Genomic DNA, 26,882 nt, shown 5'->3' on the forward strand with positions numbered 1-26,882 from the left:
TGCTCCGAAATCAATTTTAAATAAAATTTGTATCAACTTGACTGTAAAAATTCGATATCTTTTGATATCGAAAGTTCTAGTCGAGTAAAAGTTTTTTCTACATCAGATAGGTAAAATTTTTACATTATGATTTTCGCAAATAAAGTCAGTTTCTATAAAAGGTCTTAAATAAATAAACGTTTAGCGATTTTTGCCATTTTTTATAATTTTCATGAGATCATTAAAATTTATTACTTTTAAGGACCAGTTCTTATGAAATTTTCATTATTAGAGCATAATCTTTAAAACGTATGGCCCTAAATTTCGGTTTTAAGTTTTAGCAACAAATGTGAGGGATTTGAAAAATGCCTTAAAAACGCTAAATTTAAACTTTCACCTTACAAACGATCAAAAATTTTTAAAACTGCCTCTTTTTAATTACACAAGTATGTTTTTTTCAAACGACACAAGCTACAAATTTAGCTACAAATTCCATCTAATACAGTCTTCGTGAAAGGATTTCCCGTGACGAACGATCACTTTGTGATGTGAATGTTTAAATTCAGCGTTTTTGGGGCATATTTCAGACGTCTTATATTTATTCCCAATACTTAAAATCAAAATTTAATGTTAGAGTTATTGAAGATTAGCCTACAACATTAAACATTTCAAAGCGACCGGTCAATGGAAATTACAAATGTTATTGATCTCATGTGAATCGTAAACTGGCACAAATTGCTCAACGTTTATTTATTTAACAAATTTATAGAAATTGACTTTACTTGTGGCAAAATACAAACATTTTATAAAAGAACTAGCCTTTGCATCTTTAATATGCATTTTGATTTTTGTAGATAGGACACTTTGATTAAAAGATATCAAATTTTTACCGTCGAGTTGATACAAATTGTATTTAAAATTGATTTCGAGCGTGTAAGTGATATTAAAAATCACCAGTCGCTTCAAGCTTTGTTTCTAAGAGAATTCCTGGTAATTGGAGTTTCTTCATTTTTCCCATTACGAGAGCGGGGGTTTTAGGGGGAAGCCGACAGGTAAAAGTAATAAACTTTTTTAGAAAAATTCAGCTTGTTCATATAATTTTTAAAAGTCACATCTCTAACTACTCGACTAAGTGATTATAAAAAGCATTCAAAAATGGGTGCAAATCGTATAAAATAGTCAAGGTCTGTTAAAAAATTGGTCAAGAATGAACATGAAAGTCGAAAATTAATGATAATTGATACAGCTTATCAAATATCATAGAATGCTGAAATAATAGTGTATAGGTAATATCAATATTAAAAAATACTCAACCTCATTCTTCGCGGCCTTTTCTTCCTTTGCAAGAAGTCAACTGTCACCAACTTTTCTTTGGATATAGGTAGGTTGTCCTAAATGACACTGTTTACATTTTTGGTTATTCTCAAGCTAGTTCTTTCATTGTTACACCACTAATCACATCTAGTCGTTTTCTCATATGCTTACTTCCAATTTTAATTTAGATACTGATTCAAATCTCAAAACTTCGCATCTTTAAGAATTTGCTAAAATACCGTGCCAGATGTAATGAATATTACTGAAGTAAATTGTGTTGTTTATCAATAATCTCATCTGCTAACAAAAATTGTATCACTTTGCACAATAAATACTCGACAAAACGAAGAATTCTGTGTGTAACTGGTATCTATCCTAAAACATGTACCCAGATTTACTTGCAAACTCTCATGAATATTTATTTTAGATGTTTACTTCTCATTTAATTACGTATTATTTTTTCTTACGTGTTCTTTTAATTAAAAAATTGAACTTTAATTTTTATTTTTTTTAATAAAGGTAATAAAATGGAAAGTATTCAGCCGTATATTTATTGCAGTTTACATGGCATTATTGTTTATTATTACAAAACCACATGGATGATCACTTAATAATAGACAAAAAAAATTTTGTCGTTTATATTTTAAGAAATTAGTGTAAAATGTAGAGCTGTTTAGATACTTGACTGTGAGCATTTTCTCTGTTGGTTTTAGGGGCTTCGGGTTCATCACCTTCACAGACCCATCAAGCGTTGACAAAGTATTGGCACAAGGTACACATGAACTGGATGGCAAGAAAGTAAGTATTTATTTTTTTTAAGTAGAATGTAAATCTCAATAGTAGATTTATCATCATGAACTCAATTTTAATTTTACTATAACATTCGTCAAAAAATGCCAAATGAATGTAACCAGGACCTGTATTGGTAAAAAAAATCTTTTCAGGATCTCTAAGTGTGGTCAATATGTGAATAAAAAGATACAAAATGTGTAAAAATTCGGATTTTAATCTTAAACACTCTCACCATTTTTTGAAAAAATGATGTTGCAAAAACGCAACACTGGGCACATGCGTTATGAAATAAATGCGCAAATCAAAAACAAATACCTCAAAATGATAACTCGGTAAAAATCAAAAAGGTAATTTTAGAGGGGATGATAAAAACGATTTTAACGAAACTGGTTTTAATTTTACCTACACATTGTTATTTAAATAACCGTAATTCTTCTTCTAGTTCCATGACCGTTATCGATCGTTGGATATCATATTCGCTATCGTGACTTCATTGACAGTAGCTCTGAATAACGATGTAGTCGTTTTTCCATACTTCACTTTGAGTTGTCAGTCATAATGTTCTTCTTCTACCAGGACCACGATTACCTTGGATCTTTCCCTGAATGATCAGATGTAAAAGATCATATTTTTCAGGGTGTCTCATAATGTGACCGAGGTATTCCAGCTTGTTCTATTTATTATATTGACCATTTGTGTTCTTTGGTTTATTATTATATTAAAAAAAAAACAATAAAAGAAGATGTATATACCTAGTACTCATTTTATATTTACAAAACATCAAGCTATTACATAAGATTTGCACTAAATTTTGTTTATCAATCACTACTGTCGGATAAGTCGGTATCACTTTCCTCCTGCTGTTGACCTTGTGATTCTAAAGAATTATAAAATCCTTGATACATTGCAGGGATGAAATCCTTAAGTTTTGGAGTTTTTTTGGATTTACTGAAAGGTTCGCAGTATAGAGTTCAGCTACATTCTATATTTTTATCGTATTATCTCGTATTATCTCTGGGCTCTGTTATAGAACAGATTGTAGAAACTCCTTTAGAGCTTTACAAATTTTGACTTTACCTTGTGTATATATTATGCAGTATATGTTGCACATTAAACAAAATCTTAAATACAATGCGCATGTAGATTTTCACAAGTATCCCACCAGATTTAATAATAATCTTATACCAGAATTTAGCCGTCTTGAGAGATCCAGAAATGGTTCAGGTATTTAACCATAAAATTCTATAACTTAGTGCCAGCTAGAATAAAAGCTCTTAATTTTCATCAGTTTAAGACGAAAATTAAGAGTTACCTTATAGTGAATGCCTTTTTTACGTATGAGGAGTATTTCACCTCCAATTTTAATTTGTTGTGATTGTTGTAAGTATATTTTAAAACACTGTATTTATGTTTTGTGTTTATATTTATGTGTTTATTAACTATATTGACATATTTTATCTTTGACTTGTAAAAAATACTTTTGTATTGATGTATTACCAATAAACCATCTATCTATCTATCTATCTATCTTTTAACGCAACTGAATCTGCGTTAGGTTTGAAAGGGAAGAAAGTTTCGTGTATACTTTCAATATCGTGGAATACGGAAACTGTGATTTTTTTATCCTAGTCAGCTATAATCCTTCGAGTGACGTTACCAACAGCAAACATTTTTGATGTTCTCTCCACTTTTAATACCACTTTTCCGGCAAGTAAAGGTATGTGACTCTGTGTTTTTCCTTTTCAATCAGACCAACTTTACGATCACATAGCAAAAATGAATGGCCCCTTTCAGGAAATTTATAGTAGATTACTTTAAACCTTCTAATTGCAACCAAAGAAGACAACATCTGAACTACAACCATGTTCTTATTCTGCCCAACACAGTTATCGGTGAATAAGTATAGGTTTTCAACAAAAGGATAAATAACATTGTCCACATGGTGTTTTAAAAAAGATACTGCCTCATTCGCACCTATTTTTCCTTCGACTTCACTGTTTATGTACATAAAGGACCTACCCGATTTTGTTGAGTACAAACACCGGTTATAAACCCATTACTGTCTTTTACAAAAAATGTTTGTACTAGCACTGGTATTGACGAGTTTTGTTGACAGGCAAAGCTAATAACATTCATTTTTTCGTCCGTTATAGCTTCTTCACGGAACCTCTTTAAGTTGTCATAAAACTTTTGCGCTTTGCACAGATTTACAGAGAATTCTTGATTTAATTGGGATTTTGCTTCTGGATATTCCGCCACATCTATTTGATTTTTGAATCTGTCACATCCATTGCACATGTCCGTTTTTGGTTTTCCAAATGAAAGATTAAATCTGGAGTTGAATTTTGTGTAGATAAAAATCATAGCTGATTTCAAATTGTGTTTTCTTATCAGTTTCCCACTGTCTGTATTTCTCAGGTCATACTTTTTAATATATAGCTGATGCATTTTCATTACACTCAAATCGGACGAAAGTAACTTTCTTTGAGTCCAGTTTTTGGTGTAGTAGGAAATGAGAATGTGAAATGAATTTATATGTGATTCAATTTGTTGGATTAGGTCTTTTGATTTTTTTAATACCCTGGATCCCTCAGATAAACCTCTTTTGTCGGTCGGAGAAGCAGAATTACTTTTTTTTAGATTGTCCAATTCGACCAACCCTAACAAACTTGCCATGCTATGAAGCCCTGTTAAAGCGTTTTTGCAAATCATTAGTTCACGTCCAGCTGCTAATATAACCTACAAAATAAAATAATTTTAGACATCTACTATTAGCAAATAAGCATTTAATATACCTTATACTGAAAGGATGCGTTTAGTTTCGATCAGCATCAGTTTCTGTTAAAAACCAATTTTTAACAAAAATTGATTTTTACTGGCTTATCATTCCGGGGTACACATTTATTGAGTAAGAATGCAGGACAAGAGTTAAAATATTTAAATATATCACAGAACAAAAAAACGCTAATTCTTATTGATCAAAAAATGTTATAAGATATTTTTCATCAATCGCCATATTACACTTGATACATTTTTTGATTGTTAACAATGTTATCAAATATTGTGTCAATCGTAGTTCATTTTACTGTTGTGTGTACACCTCCTGATTAAGAACGCCAAGTACCATAGATAGTAAGCAAAGCTTTTGCTATATTTCGACGAAATTCCAACAAATCTAATTCACGTTGGCCTTCAATAGTTTCCCTCATTTTTCTATACAGAAGCCAAGCATTTTGTACAGATACGTTTAAGTTCCATATAAAGAGTGGCCAGTATTATTTTTTAGATCCTATGCTCGTTATATATTATGACATATTTTGATTCATCCTGTCAGTACTTCTCATGTTCTTGTAATATTTTTTTATCAAATAAGGCTGTTGAATTTTTATTTTCTTACGTTCGGCGGAATAATACCTCGTAGCTTGGCCAATCGAACTGATACTTTACTAATTACAATTTATAGCAACAGTAACCACACTGTTGTCATTCCATCCGAATAAAAATGAGTCATTGGTTTCGTCATAATATGCCTCGTGATGAACTCATGAAGATTTTTTTTCATTTGACTAAATGGGCATTTTTTAACTTTATTTGATCTAATGGTACCAACGTAACCTATTCCACCTTTCTGCATGTGATCCACCAAACGTCAAAGAACTGAAATTATTATCTGCACAAATACCGTCATATTATAGCATTACTTTTCTACATTCAAATGTTGGCAAAGTTTAAGGAAATTGTATTGATACACCTGAAAGTCAATCAAATAACCAGATCTCAGATTCCAACATTAAAACTTACATCCAAAGCGAATTATTTTCCTTTTATGTGCTATTTAATTCCAATCAATAGCTAAATTAACATTGAAGTTAAGAAATCTGATAATGGTTTCAAATCGATTACGGCGCATGCTTTGGGATATTATTATACTTTGGACATCATCTGATTCTTCCCAATACATTCTTAGATCTTAGGTCTCCTTAGATTTGCATTATATCCACTTACTAACAATATTCCTATAAAGGCTTTAAACTTATGAACACTAAATTCTAATTTAGACCCTGCTTAAGAAGCATAGCGAACCATTTCCCTTACAATATGCGTAAGTAAAGCTTCGTTGAAAAAAATTCAAATTCTGCCAAGGAGTTAACGGGCGAGAATAAAAAGAAGGAAAGTGTAATTTCCATTCAATGCTGCTCCCTCCTATTGAATGTGATAATTTGTTGTTAGCAAAAAGATCAGTCTTATTCCAATCTCAAACTACTTTTGCCAACGGCTTTACTGTTCTGCGATTGGTAAATTCATCTTCTTCAGTTTCATATTGTTGAACATCAGAATCAGAAGGCTTATGTTAAGATGGGAATCACTTGATGATACTCATCTACATTTTTTATTTGAAGCAATTTTTTCTGCGGTGTACAGATTCTTGGTAAATCGATTTTTTTGCGTTTTTACTGGGAAGCTCGGGGGTAAAAGTGGTAAACTTTTTTGTACCATTTTTGGGGGCCCAAAATTAATATTCTCGGCCAAATTCAGATTGTCTGTATGATTTTTAGAGGTTCAGTGGCATTTTCGTCTCTGACGACTGAAGTATATTGACTGAAATGGATTTAGTAATTTGTGCCGTTATAAGTATATTTGGACGTATGTTTTTAATTTTTTCTAAATCTTTACATAATGAGCATGTAAAAAAATAGGTCAAAAACAACTAGGTAAGGTGGATAGGAGGAGTTATCCTTGTTCATTTTTATTATAATAGATTTCTGCCATAGCTTGGGGAACTGTTTTCCCGTCCATTTTTTAAACAGTTACCACTATCCTCAAGTTCATGTATACAGTAGTTTATTATCCTGTGTACATTTATACGATTAATTTTGTGTTTGGAGTTGTTCTAAAAATGTTGTGCAAAGGTGTCATTCTGATCATCTGTGATAACCTTATTTTTGTGGATTTTTTGTTTTATTTTGCTCCACATTTACATTGGAAAAGTGTCAAGCTTGTTACTCTTGTTTATTACCCATGTAAATGGTACACCATTGTAAATGTAGTTACCAGGTAACTCGAATTATTGAAAACAGAGGGATCGGCGAACGTTGTTAAGTCGTTCAGGTATTAGAATCGAATCCATTGGGCATATTTATTAAACAAAATCATCTAAGAGACTTAAAATAATATTGTCTAAAGCTGATAAAGTCATTGTAACTTCATCTAGAATAAAGAAAAGGCAGAACCTTGTCAGTGAATATGACAATTATTTACTAATATTGGATCAAATCACTTATTGGTGGTACGTTATAAGTAAATGAGTAAATAATAATGGAATATTATCATAGTGTTGAAAATCATTTAGCTAAAGTGGACTTACAAACAAAAACCATTAAATCCGCACGAGTGATTGAATGGCGGAAAAAAAGAAAAAGTTTCTACAAAAAATACCAACAAGCCCTATTTGAACAAAATTAATGGCTGGCCTGAACTTCGTTTGTAACGATTTTCAAATTAAAATAAATCGAGAAAAGAGAACCGCATGAAAGAGAGGGTTAAATGGGCTTTTTAGAAGGAAAATGCATTGTTTTGGTACAAAGTTGGTAGGCCAGGATAAAAAGGCGAATATAAAAATTAAAAATGTTAAAGGGGTTTTAAAAATGTTTATTAACTAAAAGCAATTTTAACATTTAAAGTTACTTGTAAAACTAAATATTTTTATAAGATTTAGCTTTTATAGATATAAGCATATCGAAATATTGATAATAACTTATAGTATGTAAACTCGATTAAGTGAATTAACCAACAAAATACATTTTTTTTTGTTCATTTTCATATTAACGGTAGTGTTTCAGCTTTTCATCATTTGTTTTAATTAGTTCTAACTTCTGAGCTGTAACGATTCCCTTGTACATTATATTATTGTACGGGGTGAGGTTATAGTGCGTACAGATAGATCTATTCGTCATTATAAAAGATAGCAACAAAAAATTATTTACAAAAGTTATAGGCGGCAAAGTTGTATAAAAGAATATAGAAAAATATAGGACAAGATTTGTCTTTATTCAGGACTCCTTTTGCTAACCAAACTATGAGTCTTAACACTTTATGTCTATTAACATTTTGTAAGCAGAGATTTATGACTATGAGTTACCTATGGAATAGAGACCGTGACACTACAGAGTTATCGGCCAATAGATTAAAAGCAAAACAAAGGGCGATCGAACGAGCTTTGTTTAGAGTTTCTTTAAGAGAAATACGAAATGAGTACGTGCGGAGTAGGACGAAGGTGAAAGATGTAATTGAAAAAATTGCACAAATGAAATGGGGCTGTGTAGAACACGTGTCACAACAAAATACTAAAAAATTAACAAGTAACATTGTACATTGCAGACCACACGAGTACAGTCATAGTAGAAAAAGATCAAAAAAGCGGTGGCTAGACGACATCAAAGCAAAAGCGCAAAGAAACTGTCACCAAATAGCAAAAAAAAAGAGTGGATAACCCATGGGAAGGCCTTTATCCAAGAGTGCATGCAAACAGGCTCAAAAAGATGATATAAGCACTTTGGAAAGTTGTTAAATAAAGAACACCAGAGGAGAGACAGAAGGTATGGAACCTAAAATAAGAATGTAGTACAGGAGATAACAAGGGATGAGATTGTCGAGGCTTTAATTAGGATGAAAAGTGGTAAGGCAGTAGGACCTGATGGAATATCTAACAAAGACAAAGGAAACGTTGGGGACTGTGAGAAGTATAGAGGGAAGAAGTAAATGTCGCACACATTGAACATTTTTGAGGAAACTATAGAACGAAGGTTTAGGGGAGAAGCACTGATAAAAAATGAATATATGTCATGAAGGACGACAACGGATGCCTTGTTTGCTTTGGGATAATTAATAGAGAAATACCGCGAAGAAAATAGAGAGCTACATGTGGTATTTATAGATCTTGAGAAGGTGTATGAAACAGTTCCTAGACAAAAGCTATGCAGATGTATGAGAGAGAAATAGATTGAAGAATATATATGAGAAAGTGTATACTAAAGTAAGGTATTGTGTCGGATTGACCAAAAGTTTCTTAGTGAGGGTTGGTTTGTATCAAGTCTCTTTACAGAGTCCATACCTGTTTAATCTTGTTATAAATGTATTCACACGAGAAAGGGGGTTCCTTGAGAACTTAAGTTTAGCATATCAAAAACGGAGTACATGTGGCTGGGAGGAACAGAAATGTTTTTAATGGAATCGCCATTGGTCTACGGCGATGAAGTGTAGCTGTTAAGTCGTTCAGCAAAAAAAAATTGAGGTAGCTGAAATGAAAATGGATGATGAGACACTAGAGCAGGAATGACGTGATTAGGGAAAAAGCCGGAGTGAATAGAGTCTCAAAACATAGTTAAGAACACAGACTGTAATGGTTTGTTCACGTCAGATATAGAAAGATATGCAATGGACGATAGAGCTGTTAAAAGTTAAGGGTAAGAGAAATAAAGAAAAACCGAGGAGAAGGTGAAAGAACTGTGTGACAGAAGACTTGAAAAAGAAAGAGTTTAAATGAAGAGGACACGATAGAGAGAAATAAGTGAGAAAAAAGAGAAAGGAATGACGACCCCTAACAAGAAAAAAGCTAGAGAAGGAAGAAGATCTATTATCATTTTGCATTAAGTTGCCCAAATAGTCCATCTTGCATTTTTAATGGCGAGAAAGACTTCCATATATTTTGTAGACTATAATACTTACCTTTTATTAAATTTTTTTGCGAATTCATATGTAAAGGTCTACGTTTCAGCATTGTAGTACCGTATTGGAAAGCTTTTAGGTAGCAAATAAGCGTTTAAGTAGCAAATTCAGATATGCTGCAACAGGACGACTTTGCTTTTTCTGGTATATATCTGCATTCAAAAGAATGGCAGAATGGCATTGACGGTTGTACCTAAATCTCCATATTCCTGTATACTTTTAATAATTTCTAGTCGTACATAATCTTTGATGTGGAAAATTTGTTTGCTTATGGGCTTATATTTTATTTTTTTTCTATTAAGTTATAGTCCGGCTTTACTACTATGTTCTGTTATTGTGTGCATTTTGGAAAGTGATAATTATTAGAGAATATCACTCTATATGAAGCAAGGTAAGGATTTCTATTAATTTGTGATGTACACTGGAAGGCTTGTGACAATATGTAAAATAAGTAAATATCGATATTTACATCTTTGCATACCTGAAAATAGATTCGTTTACAAAAAATGGCTTTTGTTGTTCCCAGTGCGTCCCTAAATCCAACTTGTGCAAAACAATTCATCAGACTAATAGTACAACAGCCATTAAACTGTTTTGCACAAATTTTTTCGGGAATACTATACACATTGTTTTGAGCCAAGTTTTGTACCTATTTCATAAACACAGTTGGATATTCTTACCATCAGAAAGTTTAAAGAAATTCTGTGAAAGTATTAAGTATTATTAGCTTCTGGTGATTCCCTATTAGATGCCGCACATCGCGTATCTCATTTATGGGTAGTTCAGTTTTTTTTATGGTTTTGTTGCAGCACAAGTTTTTCTCAATTAGCTGTTCTCAAGCTGTTTCAGCTGTCATAATCCTTCTAGGTTTAAAATTTCTGAGTTTTTTCCACTACATATTATTTTTCTAGTCTTACTGACGGCTATTTTTTCTTGTGCAGATTGAAGCTACCATACTTTATCTCTAGTATTTCTAGCTACATGTTCCTCTTCTAAGCGATGCGTTTAGCTCTTCTTGTTTTATTCCTAATTATTTTTTATACTTTCTTATTTTCAAGAATGGCATAAGTTTTATGTTACACGCGTTTTCCAACAATTTTAACTCCAGCTTTGGCAGTATTTTTTCAATTTGTTCATTACGCATTAAATATTTCTGTGATCTTTGTTGTAGCAGGTGAGATATTTTTTAATTTTATTTAAATCCCAACGTTTTATTTGGCACTGGCTCTTGATTTTATTAAGTTTCAGTTTAAAGTTACTTACAAGTTAGTTGTGAGCAGAGTTTATATCTGCACTTACAGTCTCCGCAACTACACTTCTTCTTCTTAGTCGTTAACCTAATGCAGCTATCATGATATTATGACGCTAATAGCTGATTTTTCCAATGTTCCTCCATGTCTTTCTGTTTTTTGCTATTCCAGCACATTCTGATAATGAAGCGCCAATAGTAGCAACAATATGGTCCATGTACCTAGTGAAAAATCTACCTCAACTTCTTTTGCTTCCTATTTAACCCTGAGAGGAAGTTTGTTAGAACCATTTCTTAAAATCAAGTGTCCAAAATAGCCTATTTTTTGCTCTGATATTTGTGTTCTTAGTCTTTTCATTGTGTTTCGCTTGTTCAGTGTAAATTCATTTGTTTTTCTGGCCACCTATGGTATTTTCAGCATTCTTACTTGTCTCATTTTTTTATCAATAGGTACTTTATGGTCTTCCAAAACTTCTGCTATATTTAACGTTACTTGCACCTCATTTTAATGTTTTAGCAGTCTATTGGAATTCCATTCCATGATTTGTAGTTGCTTCGCCGTTTCTAATTTTCGGTATAGCTCCTTTATCGCGTTCCAATCTGGTCACTCCTACATTTATTTAAGTTATTGTATTTACTGTTTTGATGAGTTTTCTAATTATAATATATTATTTTCAATGTATTTTCAGCTTTCAATTCTTATTGCTATTGTTTTGCATTATTTACTACATCACTATATTTTTTTATTTTCACTGACTTTTTGTGCTTTTGGTTTTTCCTTCTTATTAACCCTTTTCGGGGTTTTGAAGCAGTAGCTTTATTTGTCTACTGATTTCTCAACGTTTGTATTTTTTTTTGACTATCTAATATCCTTGGTAGTTTGCAAGATAATGATCACCCCAATATATGCATTTTGGTTGCTCTTTTAGGGATTTTTCACAATTTTTTGTGAGGTGCTTACCAATGCATTTACCACATCTTCGTTCCTTATTACAATATTTCCAGGTATGACCATAGGCCTGACATCTTTTGCACTGTGCTACTAGCTGGTAAACCTTTCAAGTCTTATGCTCAATATGTAAGTTATTACAAAGATTTTGTTAATATCTACTTCTTGTCTGAAAGTCAGAATGAATATATCTAGAGGTTTTTTATTTCTTTATTTAAATTTCCTATTAGCTCGTATAACCTTATAATATCCTCTTTTTTCTAGTTTTTTATTACTATGTCCTGTGGCTGACAGGTATAGTGTGTTGCGAAAGTTTACGCGTATTTAAACTCTTTATTAGTTTTCTGTATGAATCACTGTTAGGTGTATTAATTTTTATTATTGTCACTATTTAGGACTTACATGGTGAATTTAATACTAGCATCGACTAGAGTCTTGCTTAAGTTGGCAGAATTTTCGAAACCTTCTACTACAACGTGTGATAGCATTTTTGGCTTTTAATTTTGTTTTTATGCTTGTGCTTTCTTTAGGGAGGGAGAATAGAATGAAGTATCCATTTTGCGCATTTTTGGTGTTTCTTTTCTCTTTTCTTATCCATTCCGTTTTATTTTCTAAATCCTCTTCATCGGTGCAGTATTCAGGTTTGTCTGATTTTTCTTCGTTTTTTGTTTTATTGCCAATTGACCATGTATCTTGTTGGGTTTTCTCAAGTTGTGTTAATCTTTGTTCCATTGCGATAAATATTTCAGTTAGCCATTGATTGTCTTTATTCAGCTTCTAGACATTATTTTCTAATTAAACCCATGCATTATATAATGCTAGATCATTTTGCGAACGTTGTGCATTATCTGAAAATAACGTGTTATTTTCCTGGCCTAATGTCACCCCAGGTGGCATCTGAATAGGAAACGTTTTAAAAATAATTGTTCCTCTATTATTAGTAAAAATAAAAACTTATTTATGAATTGAGTTTTGGTAACCAGTTTCACGATAACATAATGACCGTGAAACTGGATCACTCGTGATAAATAATTAATTTAAATAGTTCAGAAGTCTATTTGTAACTGTTAATATATATGTGCCTAAAGTTTCAACTTAAAGCCATTTAGGTTTTGAACTACGATGTTTAAAAAATGCATGACTGGAGTGATGCTTTAACAAAGTATTTAGTATAAATCAAATTTACTCTATGTCAGTTTCCAGGTATAGACTTTCGCCGCCAGTGTTTTTAAACGAATATTTTTATAAGGGTCGTAGTACCTAGGCCGTATTTCAAAATTGTTTATTTCTTAAGTTTCATCTGAAACCGAGGTAGATATTAACAAAGGCATTGCAGGTTTCTGCCCGGTGATAATGCGCCGCAGCTGCAGACGAAACGTACGAACAAACAATTCTGGAACACTACCCAAAACCCCAATAAAGATGTACACATCGAATGCTATAGAAACACAAATATTTTATGACTAAGATCACGTTGAATTAGTAAATATAAAATTCAGATGACTACCGCTTCGGTAATATGCAAATATTTTCGTTTAAGCCTGAAATTAGGACCATTAAGGAAAAGTGAGCAACAAAGTGTCACTTACGTCTAGGTCGTAACTTCAAGAAATAGAAACCGGTGCAATCCTCAGTTAAAATTTTACGACGAGCATAAAACGGCAGATAATTTTTAAACGGCATTAAGTCTAACATTTCGCTGGTTTACAATGCCGAAATTAAAAGAATTCCTATAAATCCATAATCGAATCCGAAACAGTTTTCTTTTCTCGCCAGAATACAATTATGCACTTTAAATCCCTTTGAATAATAATAAAACGTTTACGATGGAATAAACTCACTTTAAGGGAGGTTCTTATCATTCCAGAGCTCACTAGACTCGACATTTTTATTCGGATTTTCCCTTTGTAGTATGAAAAGCTGGTGCGTTTTCTTCTTTGTGCTAAAATGTATGTACATGATTAAACCCGGGAATTTTCTTCAAACACTCATTGCTAAGCTTCTTTATACTATATATTAAGTGTAAAACTTCGGATCTGTATTGTGTACATAGCGGGCTTTGGGACGATTTCAAAGGAGGCCTGAGATAATAAAGGAGACGCAAGAAGAACATTGTGATTAACTTTTTTAAGAAATGGCTAGGTATGCGAAAGAACTCATAATAAAATTATTTCTACAAATATAGCGGGTCTTAAAAATTGCTTATTTCAAATTATTAAACACTTTGGTTAATAAACTAAATTTCATCGCTTAAAACGGATTCCCATTGGGAGTTCATGCAATATAAATTAAGCTTTTCAATTTTTACTTATAATAAAAGCACAAAATTATAAGAGATAAAATCAATAGTCTTACTTTTTTATAACCAAGCTAATAGTAATAACAAACAAAGTATAGGTCAGGCAAGTCGCGTACAGATGTAGTGTATTATCAGAAGAATACATGAAATTGAGTGTAATAAATCTACCTTTACATGTTTATTAAAGCGTTTTTTATTTACTATGACTGTTTCTTTGATTATTTTGTAAGCATAGACACCGAGGAACCAGAGAAACCAAAAAAACTATTCAAGGAGAAAAAATATAACTCCACTAATGGAGCTACTGAATCTAAAAGAAAACAATATTTATGAACTGAAATTCTAAATTTTAAACAAGTAAAAGTACAACCCAAAACAACTGACGGACTTGCTGAAAAGAACAAAGTAATATACAAAATAGATTCCTTGATGAATCACAAGGTCAAAATCGAACCGTCTTGCCAAAAAAGGGCAGATACTCCATTGCTCAAGATATCAGCGTTATGAGCATACGAAAGCATACTGCCAACTAAGACCATGCTGCGCAAAATGCTGCGGCAATCACGCAACCAAACTATGACTCTCAAGGATATATCCGTCGATGTTAACTGTGTCCTTTGTGAGGAAAGCCATCCCGCAAACTATGAAGGTTGTAGAGTCTACAAAGAACTGCAAGCCACTCACTCAGTCTCTGCACAATCTGTACAACCTGGCATCAGCTTTGTTCAAGTCGCTAGTAATAAGAATGTTCACGAAATACACAGTACTAATATGATCCAAATAGGATCCACCAACGACATGAAGGAAATAAAAGGCATGTTAAAAACATTAATAGTACAAAAGGCGACTATGCCAAAACCTACTCACTATTATCGCCCAAATCTCAAAATGAATAAGTTCCTGAAAATAGTCATTTGGAATGCCAACGGGCTAGCCTAATATGCCCATGAGGTTAAAGCTTATATAATAAATCACAATATTGACATGACGTTGACAATGTTTAAAACTCATTTTAAAAATCGAAGTTACATCAAAATTCTAAATTACTTGATGCAATACAAAGTATTGCATCATAAAGTACCCCAGGTGGGTAGAGTTTATAACTCAGAATCCCACTCCAATATGGACTGCCTCACGGATTCTGGGGGAGGCAGAAGATCGAAAATACATGACAATAATAAACAAATTAATTCTCAAAAATTTAAATTTGCTACATACACAATAGAACCATGAGAACGAACGACCATCTAGAGGAATTAGAGCAACAACTAGGGGCTATTAAATGGGATATTGTAAGCTTATGTGAAACGAGACTTCAAGGAGAGAAAAAGACCACCCTAAAATCTGGGCACACTTTATACCAATATAATTCAGAAGAGAACCACGGTCAAGGAGGAGTGGCTTTCATGGTCAACCGAAGAATAGAACACCAGATTGTAAAATACTCAGCAGTGTCGGAAAGAGTGATATATCTTGTATTAGAACTGAATAAACGATATAGCTTACAAATAATACACTGCTATGCTCCAACTTCCACTGCAGATGACGAGTCAATAGAACAACTCTACGAAGATATAACGCGAGCTAAAGACCTAGAAAAAACACATTATGTTATCATCACCGGAGATTTTAATGCAAAAATAGGGCGGCGAATACCAGGCGACTCAGACTACATAGGAAACTTCGGTCTAGGCAACAGAAACACCAGAGGAGAGACATTAGCAAATTTTATAAGAACCGAAAAAATGTTTTGCCTGAACACGTTCTATAAAAAACAAATACAAAGAAAGTGGACATGGCGTAGCCCGAACGGCCAGGTTAAGAATGAAATAGATTTTATCCTTTCCAGTGATAGATCAATATGTAAAAACATCGAGGTGCTGAACAAATTTAATACTGGCAGTGACCATAGACTAGTTCGTGCCGATATACATATTAACGTAAAGAGAGGAAGACGAAAACTATTAACAACAAACCCTTTACCGACGGCAGACATCCTAGCCAATAATAAAGAGAAATATCAAGAGAAATTAGCACGGAAACTAATAGCAAATAGCTTTGAGCACAAGAATATAGATGAACTAGCTGAGAAAATAACTAAAGACATACAAACAGTCACTAAGAAACTTTGTTGCAGAATAAGAAAACAAAAAGAAGCTAAACTAAAACCCGAGACTCTAGAACAGATAGAGAAAAGAAGAAGAACGAACGTATCTTAAATGTGGGCTCAGAGGATCTCCCTGAAATAATAACATCAGAAATTAGAGCCGCCCTAAAACAAATGAAAAATGGAAAAACACCAGGAGAAGATAAAATTACTTCGGAGATGCTAAAAATGGGAGGCACTGCATTAGAAGAGGCAATAAGAGCATTACTGAATAAATGCCTATTGGAAGGACAAATACCAAAAGCATGGAAAAATGCGGAAGTCATTCTACTCCATAAAAAAGGAGACGCCGCAAATATAGAAAACTACTGACCAATAAGCTTGTTGTCACACCTTTACAAACTACTAACCCGAATAATAACAAATAGATTGACAGCTAAGCTAGATGCATACCAACCGGTGGAGCAAGCAGGCTTTCGTAAGGGTTTTAGCACTATCGATCACTCGCAAACAATCCGGACAGTATCGAGAAATGGGCTTTCTTAACAGCATTGGACGACGCCAGAGTAGATTCAAGATATGCTGCCCTTCTTAAGAATATATACGATGATGCTACTTTTCACGTAAAAATAGATGATGATCTGGAAACTATGAAAATAGACCTTGGCAAAGGCGTGAGACAGGGTGACACCATCTCACCCAAGTTATTTACTTTGGCATTAGAAAATGTCTTCAAAAAACTAAATTGGGTCGAAAAGGGATTAAAAATAGATGGAGTATATCTTAACCATTTGCGTTTCGCAGACGACATAGTACTAATAAGCACAGATATCCATGAACTAAAATCAATGCTACAAGATTTAAATCACAAATCGAATCAAATAGGATTAAAAATGAATCTCGACAAAACAAAGATATTAAGCAACAGCCTAGAAAACATTACGATAGATAACATCAATGTAGAAAAGGTAGAACAATATATATATCTAGGACATGCAATTAAAAACGAAAAGGAAAATCAAACCCTAGAAATTAAAAGAAGGACACAATTATCATGGGCTGCTTTTGGGAAGTTGAGCTTCATTTTAAAAGACAGAAAAATCCCAATACACTTAAAACGAAAAACCTATGACACTTGTATACTACCAGTTGCAACTTATGGATTGGAAACTATGGCAATAACAAGAAAAATGCCAGAACAATTAAGAGTAACTCAACGGGCCATGGAGAGGGCCATGTTAAATATAAGCCTCAGAGACAAAATTCCTAACACCGAAATACGTCGAAGAACTAAAGTAACCGACATCATGGAAAAAATAGCGACATTGAGATGGCAATGGGTAGCACATGTAGCAAGACAAGACACCAACAGATGGTCTCATAAAGTGACATTCTGGAGACCTCGAGAAACAAAAAGAAGCGTGGGAAGACCCAAAAAGAGATGGATAGACGATATAACAGCTGTAGCTGGAAAGCAGTGGATGAGAATTGCAAAAGATAGGGAAGCGTGGAAACAATTGGAGGAGGCCTATGTCCAACAATGGATGAATGAAGGCTGAAGAAGAAAAAGAAGAAGAATACAAAGTATAATCCAGATACCACTGTATAAATTGTTGTAAAAATTATATCCAAGCAACTAGTACTAGCAAAGATAACAGAAACAACACTGACTGTCCACCACAGCACACAATAAACAAACAGAAATATCAAGAGTTTTTCAACACACTCGAAAATAGGTTTTCTCAATCCAGGTTAGCTATTATTTTTAGGTCTTTTTCAATAATCCCTGTCCTCTTCAGCACTTCCATCATTTATTCATGCCTGACTCGATCGAAAGCCTTCCTGTAGTCAATCAGGCATGCAAAAACATCACAGCTGACATCTCTACATTTCTGAAACAATACCTGCACGCTATAGTCTTCACAAACTTTTGCTCCTGTTTTTTTGGGCAATCGTACGAACACCGATTAGAGCCTCCCTACTGGTATTTTTTCTGCCTTATATATTTCATGAAATATTTCAGTTATTATTTTCAGAAATTTTATCAGGTCCCGGTGCCATTCCATCCTTCATTTGTCTGACGGCTGTCGTTATTTCTTCTGGTTGGATTTCCGGACCTGAATTTTCTTCAATGGTGGATTCTTGTGTTGTTCTAAGGTAGTGGACAAGTCTCTCTAAGTATTCTTCCTATACTTTCATTTTATCTTCTTTGGTTATGGCAAGATTGCCTTCATCATCTGTTATTTTTCCGCTGTTGCGCTTTCGAAACTTTTCAGCTATTTCCTTTACCTTTCTATGGACATTGAAGTTATCATGATCTGAGACTTCTATTTCTTGACATTGTTCTGTTTTTTTCTCTTGGGTTACTGCATCGGTTCTCTTTTTACCTCATCGGTTATCCACGATTTTCGTTTCTTTGTATCTTTCTTCAGGTGTTGTTCTTTTATTTCTCCCACTGTTTCTTGTATGATGGTCAGACTTTCCTCTATAGTTCCTGCATTTCTGCATTCTAGCACCTTTTTGTCGAGGTTTTGAATATTATTATAGATTGTAAGTAAGGGGAAGTAAAAAAAATATGTTTTATTGACTAAATGCAGACAAATATATATATATATATATATATATATATATATATATATATATATATATATATATATAGCCAAATAAATTGTTTAGCTCGGTTAAGTAAAAGCAAAAACAGGCTAATATTTTATTAGAAATAAAGAATATCATTAAATGTTATCGCATTAAAAATAATATAACTACAGAAACATTTATACGATAGCTGTACATGTTTAAAAAAATAACTGTACTTTTACTAAAATTGAGTTAAATTTCAGTATTAATCTGAACACAGTTGGGTACCACTGTAAAATACAGTGTCTTTATCCATCCACAATTTTGCAAATCATCACCAGATTCTGGTATCTTTATTACGTTCGAAACATCATTATTTTGTAACAAACTCAAGTTTCTGTTCCTGATAAACTGTCATTAGCACAGCACACCACGACTATAAGGAACGAAATGTTATAATTACCATTGTTTGAATATCTATAAAATCAGGGATGGAGCAGAATAGTTTTTAATCGTAGGTCTTATTTAGCTTTACCAATTATTAGCCGATTTTCGTATGCTTTCGTCTTGTGTTTTGATCCGTTTGAATGCATTTTATAAGCGCTTTTTGGTTATTTATTGAAATAATGACAATTTGAAAAAGACAAATGTTTATACTAAAGGAAAATTTATAAAGAGTTTTTTTTAAAGATGATATGCTGTAATCATCTAATCATTGCTCACAAGCAATTCGATTATATATATATATATATATATATATATATATATATATATATATATATATATATATATACATGTATATATATATACATATATATATATATATACATGTATATATATATACATATATACATGTATATATATATATATACATATATACATGTATATATATATATATATATTACATATATATATATATATATATAATATATATATATATATATATATATATATATATATATATATATATACAATAAATTTTGGGCTAGATTATTGGGGTGGTCTTTTCGTATCTGATCATATTGATAGCAGAGTTTGATGACTTCTACCTTGACAGTTGTCACGTTGAGGTCTCGTGCGATCGTTTTGTTTGGAGCGTACCATGCAGCATTAGTTATCACTTGGAGGACTTTCGATTGGAATCTTTCGAGAATGTCAATACTGGATCTAGCTGCTGTTCTCCAATATAGTTTATTGAGTTTAAGGCCCATCAGTTTTCGCTTGGTAAATATGTGTTTTCTCCATGCGAGCCTGCGATCCAAATGCATCCCCAAGTATTTTATTTTGTCTTTCTGTGGCAGAGTGACCTGTGCAGATTTTGTCTCGTTTGCTCGTAGACGCCACATTCTTAGCCAAGTTTTTATTGCATTTAGGTTAGCCTGCGTTTTGTGGAATGCTACGTCTGGGTCTTGATGAGAAGAGGTTAGTGCTGTGTTATCTGTATAAGTTGCTGTTGTGACTTCTGGTGATGTAGGTAAGTACGCAGTGACTATCAGGTACAGCACTGCACCGAGAACACTACCTTGAGAGAATTCAGCCATAATTGGGTGAAGTCTGGTATACTCATCGTGATGTTTTACAAGGTAATGGCGGTCTTGCTGCTAGGACCTTAAATTTTGGAAGTAAATGTTGGTAATAGATTTTTTGATTTTGTATATAAGGCCATTGTGCTAGACTTTATCTAATGCAGATGTATAAGAAGATTCTGAATTAATATTTTCTATTTTCCTGTGATTGGCGTATTCCTTGGTAAACCCTTTAAATTTGTTCAGTGGTAGCGTGATGTCGCCTAATGCCAAACTGTTAACGAGGTAATATTTGTTTGTCAACTAAAAATGGCTCTGGATGGTCTGGATAACAGCAGTTTTTCAAAAATTTTAGACATAATAGGGAGCAGGCTAACAGGTCTGTAGAACTTTATTTTTTCCAAGGATTTTCCGGGTTTTGGAAATAATATTATTTGGGCTAATTACCAAATTAGAGCAATATATATTTATATATATATATATATATATATATATATATATATATATATATATATATATCGGTTTCAAAACGTCTTGCGTCGTTGTCCGATGCCTAATTTCCACGAATTTCTATCATTCCATTGTTCTTCGGTCAAGTCTAGGGAGCTCATTGCCTTTGTTATTCCCTCCTTCCATGTTCTTTTTGGTCTTCCCCGTTTCTTACGATTTGGTGGTATTCATTTCATGGCGATTTTTGGTAGTCTTGTTTCTGGCATTCTTTGAACATGGCCATACCATATAAGTTGTTTCCTTTCTATGTCTGTTGCCAGTGATCCATCTACCCCCATCCGATTCCTTATTTCATCGTTTCTAATTCTGTCTGCCCTAGATATTCGAAGTGATCATCTAAATACATCCATTTCTGTTGCTTCGAGTTTTCTTTTATTGCTTTCTGTTAGTCTCCATGTCTCTGTACCATAGGTTAAGCTGGTTTTTATGAGAGATTCATATATATTGTATTTTCGTCTGTTACCAATTTCTGAGCTCCAAAGAACTCCGTTAAGGCATCTAATTGTTCTACGGGCCTGGGTTATTCGTTTCCATTTCAATGTAAATTCTTTAAGAGGAGTTTAAAGTGAATTAAGAGATAAATTTGAATTTAATTATGTACATTGATACGTTCATCTGCAAAAAAAGGGTGGAAACCCGTTTTAAGATATTCAGCGAAAATTCCGTTCATTATTGCTTTTTGTCCATGCGTCATCTTCAGTGAGGATAGGAGGTTTGGAGAATTGAGGACGTTCTATTTGCCTGGTTGCTTTTCAGAGTGAATACTCGGTAGCTTCTGTAGGCGAAAGATGTCTGAGATATAAATGTATACCTAACTGTCGTGAGGCTATATTCAGATTTGTCTTGTCTTGTGGTGCTCTCGTCAGCTGCCACCATTGTATATAATAAGGATGTCAAAAAAGAGATGTGCAATATAGGATAAGACTTAGAGAACCATATACCCTTATCGAAAGAATATATAACGCATAACGTATATTTTTTTAATAATGCTATTAGTTTTACTCATTGTAGATACCTTTGACTAATTTAGTAGCAATTTTTCATTAGTTTTTTTGAGTTTGACATTTTGAAGTCAAAATGTCAAAATTTTACACGTCAAAAAAGACATCATATTTCCTTTTTTTATCCTTCTGTCCAACGAGGCATCAGACGTGACGATTGGACCAATAACAACGTAGAATAATTTACACAAAACAGGAAGAGCAAACATTTAGAAGAGTGCCTCGATGGCACGTAGTTCATCACTATTACACGCACATATTTCGCTATTTAGATCACTTTTTTGTAACTATTTTTAGCCGATGGTTGAAAAAAACAGCGTAGAACATTATTATAATGGTCGCCATTGTAGTCTAGGAGTACAATGTTACATATTACTATTATGACGCCATTTTTACTCCACGATTACAATATTTCTCGTATAGTCGCTACTGCGCATTCGAAGCAGACAGATTTCCAATAATCTCGGGAAACAAAATTCTCCCAGTCCCAAGTAACAGAAAACGACCTATGGACCAAGAGGAGACTAGTAGGCAGACCACCAAAAACGATGGTACAAGATCTAATAAGATGGCTAAATATTAACAGGATATAGTTCCATTTCAAGAAAAAGAAGAAAACAAATCCTTTTATCTATCAGTTTAAAATTTTGTTAGCTGATTAAATTTTTAAAATACCTTTTTTAAGATTTTATGGTCTTGGCGAACAATTACCCTGTAGTTAAAAACACAGTTTGGCGGTTTTCTCTATAAAATCTATTCAGAATCTGCATGCAGCGAAATACAGAGATGATTTATGAGTAAGCAGTGTACAGTGAGAATACCTGCAATTATGCTAACTTTTGTAAAGCTATAAGATTATTTTTTCGTAGCAGGCAGAATGTTGTAATATTTTTTGTTGCCTTTAGCCTGCAATAATTTCTCAGTAGGCTGCATCAATTTTCCCATTTTAGAATGTCTACGGTGCAAGTGTTTGGAATACTGCTTATAATACAGCTTAGAATATTATAGGAATATTTCCGAATGATACTGATATTCTGATTTAAGGACCATTAACACCATTCCTACTCTTTAATATGTTATTAATCTGTCTTCAATAAATAAAGCCGTGACATATTACTAAGTCACCGAAAAATACGATTACGTAGCGCAAACAAAGCTCTTAAGAATAGCAGTTATATTATACTTATAAACCTTTTAAACAATTCACTCTGCGCTCGGTACTCAAAAGCTATTCGTTTAATAGTATAATAATTGTTACTCTAAACTTCGTGTTGAATATTCTATTTCACTATAAATTTTAACTAGCAATGACGAAAAATTTAAAGCTGTATCGTCAGGTAGTAACGATTCTTGTGGTTTGAATTTATTTGCACTGTTGCCGGTGGATTTCAGCATATATTGGAATTTAATTGAATTTCTAAGTCATTGGCTTACTTCACCTCCTTATTTAATTTATGTTTGTTTTATTTACGTCATCTTAACATAATAGTAGTAATCGCAATGTAATATTTTAAGTGTGTTTGTGTGTTACTCTCAAATATATTTTATTCTAATGATACATTAGTTTTCGGGGTGGTGTCTGAAATTATTTATTCCTTATATTTACCTTCCAGCTACATATCTCATTAAAAGCGATGCAGTAAAGGTCAGAGATGGTTTCTAAGCGGCGATAGGTCACACACAACATGTCAAAAAGAAATAGATCTTTGCAAGATACAAGATAACAACACTAACAACCTTCTTTTTCTTCTTAACATGCCATACACCAAAGAGCGTAGGCGACTATCTCATTACTAGAATTCTGTTCTTGGCGGCGTGACACAGCTCGCCTGTATTGTCTATTCCTGTCCATTCTTTAATATTCCTTAACCAGGATAATTGTTTGCGGCCGGCTCCTCTCCTACCTTCGATCTTCCCTTGTAGGATTAACTGTGGTATTTCATATTTTGCTCCTCTCAATATGTGCCCAAGGTAACCAATCTTGCGTTTTTTAATTAATTCAGTTCTCTTTCCACGCCGGCTCTCTTAAGGACGTCATCGTTTCGAACTCTATCCACCCAAGGTATGCGCATCATTCTTCTCAATGGCCACATTTCAAATGCTTCAAGTTTGTTGATAGATGTTTTTTAAGTCCACGTTTCCATGCCATAAAGCAAGATGGACCATATGTAGCAGTTGACCATTCTGTAGCGTATTTCGAAATTTAGGTTTTGATTACATAGGAGCGGTCTGAATTTCACAAAAGCTTGTCTTGCCATTTGTATTCGAGTTTTTATCTCTTGTTGTGGATCCGATTGGTCATTGATTGTGGTGCCAAGGTATTTAAAAGTTTTCACGCGTTTTATGCGATCGTCACATATGCATATTATCGGGTTTTCTGGAGGGTTTCTGCTAATGACCATATATTTCGTTTTTAAAATGTTGATTTTGAGGCCATATTTTTTACCTATGCTATTCACCCTATCAAGTAATAACTGCTGATCTTCCAAATTATCAGTTATAATCACTGTGTCGTCCGCATAGCGTAGGTTGCTAATTGGTATGCCGTTCACCTTAATGCCTAATTCCGTGTCTTCTAATGCTTCCGCAAATATATTTTCAACATATAAATTAAAAAGCATCGGAAAGAGTATGCAGCCTTGGCGGACAACCTTTCCGGATTTCAAATTCATCCGTATATTGGTCTTGATCAATCCTCACCTTTGCCATTTGGTTCCAGTATAGATTCTGAATAATTCTGATTCTCCTTCTGGTCAATGTTGGCTAACTAACAGCCAACACGTCTAAATATATTTACTTCACACTATAATTTTAAAATTATTTTCTCGTTGCTTTTCTACATTATGTTCTATGTTAATATTTCACTCCACTTCAATGCATTTAAATAAAATCCAAATCCTTTTGCTCCATGCCACTGGCCTAGTTACTCAGGTTTCGATTGTATTGTTTTAATATGTATCTGAATATTTGCTTGACGTAAACAAGGGTCTTTGTAATTTTCAAGAAAACTCTTAATTGTTTTCTGAATCGAATGGCGTTTTCAAGAACAGATGTGACTGCTGTGAAGTTGTTATGCTCGTTAAGGGTCTGCTATTGTTAATTTTGACACTAAAAAGGCGTAAAGAACTTATCGTTTCTATAACGAAAGATATTTTAATAAGTTCGAAACAAGACTATCGAAATAAATCATATAAATGGGACATCGTTAGTGTAAGTGTGTCGTGTTACGTATTGAATTGAAATTCTGCTACAAATTCTCACTTTTGATTTAATTTCGATTATAAATTTTATACGTTTGCAATAAATAATATATCCTATATTATACAGTGGTTAGAGGATGTAACTCTGCGATATTGATGATAAAATGCTACATGCACAATATCGTACTACATGACATGGAAGCCTGGACGTGGACACTTAGCTAGTTAGGTACGACGCCTAGAAAACTTTGAGCCGTATCCTAAAAATTCCACGGACTGTCCATGTTAAAAATACAGTAGTTTTAATACGTATAAGTAGAGATCATAAACTGATAGGATTTATTTAAAAACGGAAAACATCTTATTTTGGACATACACTTATGACACGAGAGATAAAACTTTCCTCAACTAATAATGAAAGAAACAATAGAAGGAAATCACGGTCCAGCAGACGACAAATGACATAGCTGCGTAACATTAAGAAAAGGACAATACTAGACCTTCAAACCTTACTACTATATCAGAATAGCCCAAAAAAGAGATGAATTTGCAGAAGTCATACAATTCTAACCTCCATTACAGACGGCACCTAAAGAAGAGAAGAGATCCAACATATAACATTGGATTAAACGTATTACGTGTATTTTCGTATATTGTTTTTCTTCTTTGTTTAGTTATCATTATTCCTATTATGTACTTCTCTTATCCACTATTCTTTTTTTTTTTTGCCGTATTGCCAGATTCTAATAAGCTCCCAAGAAGGTATCCGTTGAATTCTGGTAGGCAACGGTGGGGAAATTTTTTTGGACATCTAACGTCACGGAGCAAGATACCCTGGCATCTTTCATCCGAGTAGGATACTAGGCCAGAAGACACGAGGGCAGTGCCGACTTAATCGTGTTCCGGCTAAAACTTTAACCACCTTTCCAGAAAGGTGGTCTTGCTACTTAATGAACAACTAAAATAAAAAACTAGAGACTTAAAAACAACTATACCCATTACCGTGAATCAGACAATGTATCCTTTAGACCATAAACTAATAAATAATGATAACCATAAATTTTAGAACCCTGGTTCAATTTCCTCCTCTGTCTACCTGCTTTTTCTTTTTTATCACCCCAGAAATCAAACAGTGTACTTCTCTCTCCTCAATGTTATGTTTACCATGTTTCTTTCATCCAGCCCGAAACCCACTCGCCTCTCGAAAAAATTTCTCCTCTCTGGCAGTTAAAAATGGGGGGGGGGGGCGTGTCCATTACACCACAAACAGTACAGTCTGCCAAGGCAGATTTGCCTATTCTATTTGTGAAGGTGCAAAAACTAACATGTAAGGTTAGAAACTGCGTCAGGAAGTAGTCTAGTTTCCTGAACTTACATTCCTACTAATTACTATTTAAATGGGAATAAGCCACAACTAAAGGTTAAAATACGTTTATTAACATTTCAATTTCCACTTCGGAAATCGTTCTCAAAATACAAAGAAAAATGTTTGTATTTTGAGAACGATTTCCGAAGTGGAAATTGAAACGTCAATAAACGTATTTTAAGCTCTAATTGTTGCTTATTCCCATTTAAATAGTAATTAATTTAAAATGCCACAAGAAAATAGCTTCAAAACAATATTACATTCCTACCACGGCCTCAGATCCAGAAT

General features: G+C 33.4%; 1 protein-coding gene across 5 annotated transcripts in view; it reads left to right on the forward strand.

The window, feature by feature from the left end:
* Positions 1-26,882, forward strand: part of Rbp6 (RNA-binding protein 6) — a 1,719,762-nt gene that overhangs the window by 413,245 nt on the left and 1,279,635 nt on the right. For all 5 annotated transcript variants that reach the window (XM_072525972.1, XM_072525971.1, XM_072525970.1 and 2 more), the window contains exon 3: positions 2,007-2,091. In XM_072525972.1, coding sequence (XP_072382073.1) covers positions 2,007-2,091 — 85 coding nt within the window. The remainder of the gene's footprint in view (positions 1-2,006; positions 2,092-26,882) is intronic.

Source organism: Diabrotica undecimpunctata, chromosome 3 (assembly GCF_040954645.1).
Source record: "Diabrotica undecimpunctata isolate CICGRU chromosome 3, icDiaUnde3, whole genome shotgun sequence".
Taxonomy (NCBI): domain Eukaryota; kingdom Metazoa; phylum Arthropoda; class Insecta; order Coleoptera; family Chrysomelidae; genus Diabrotica; species Diabrotica undecimpunctata.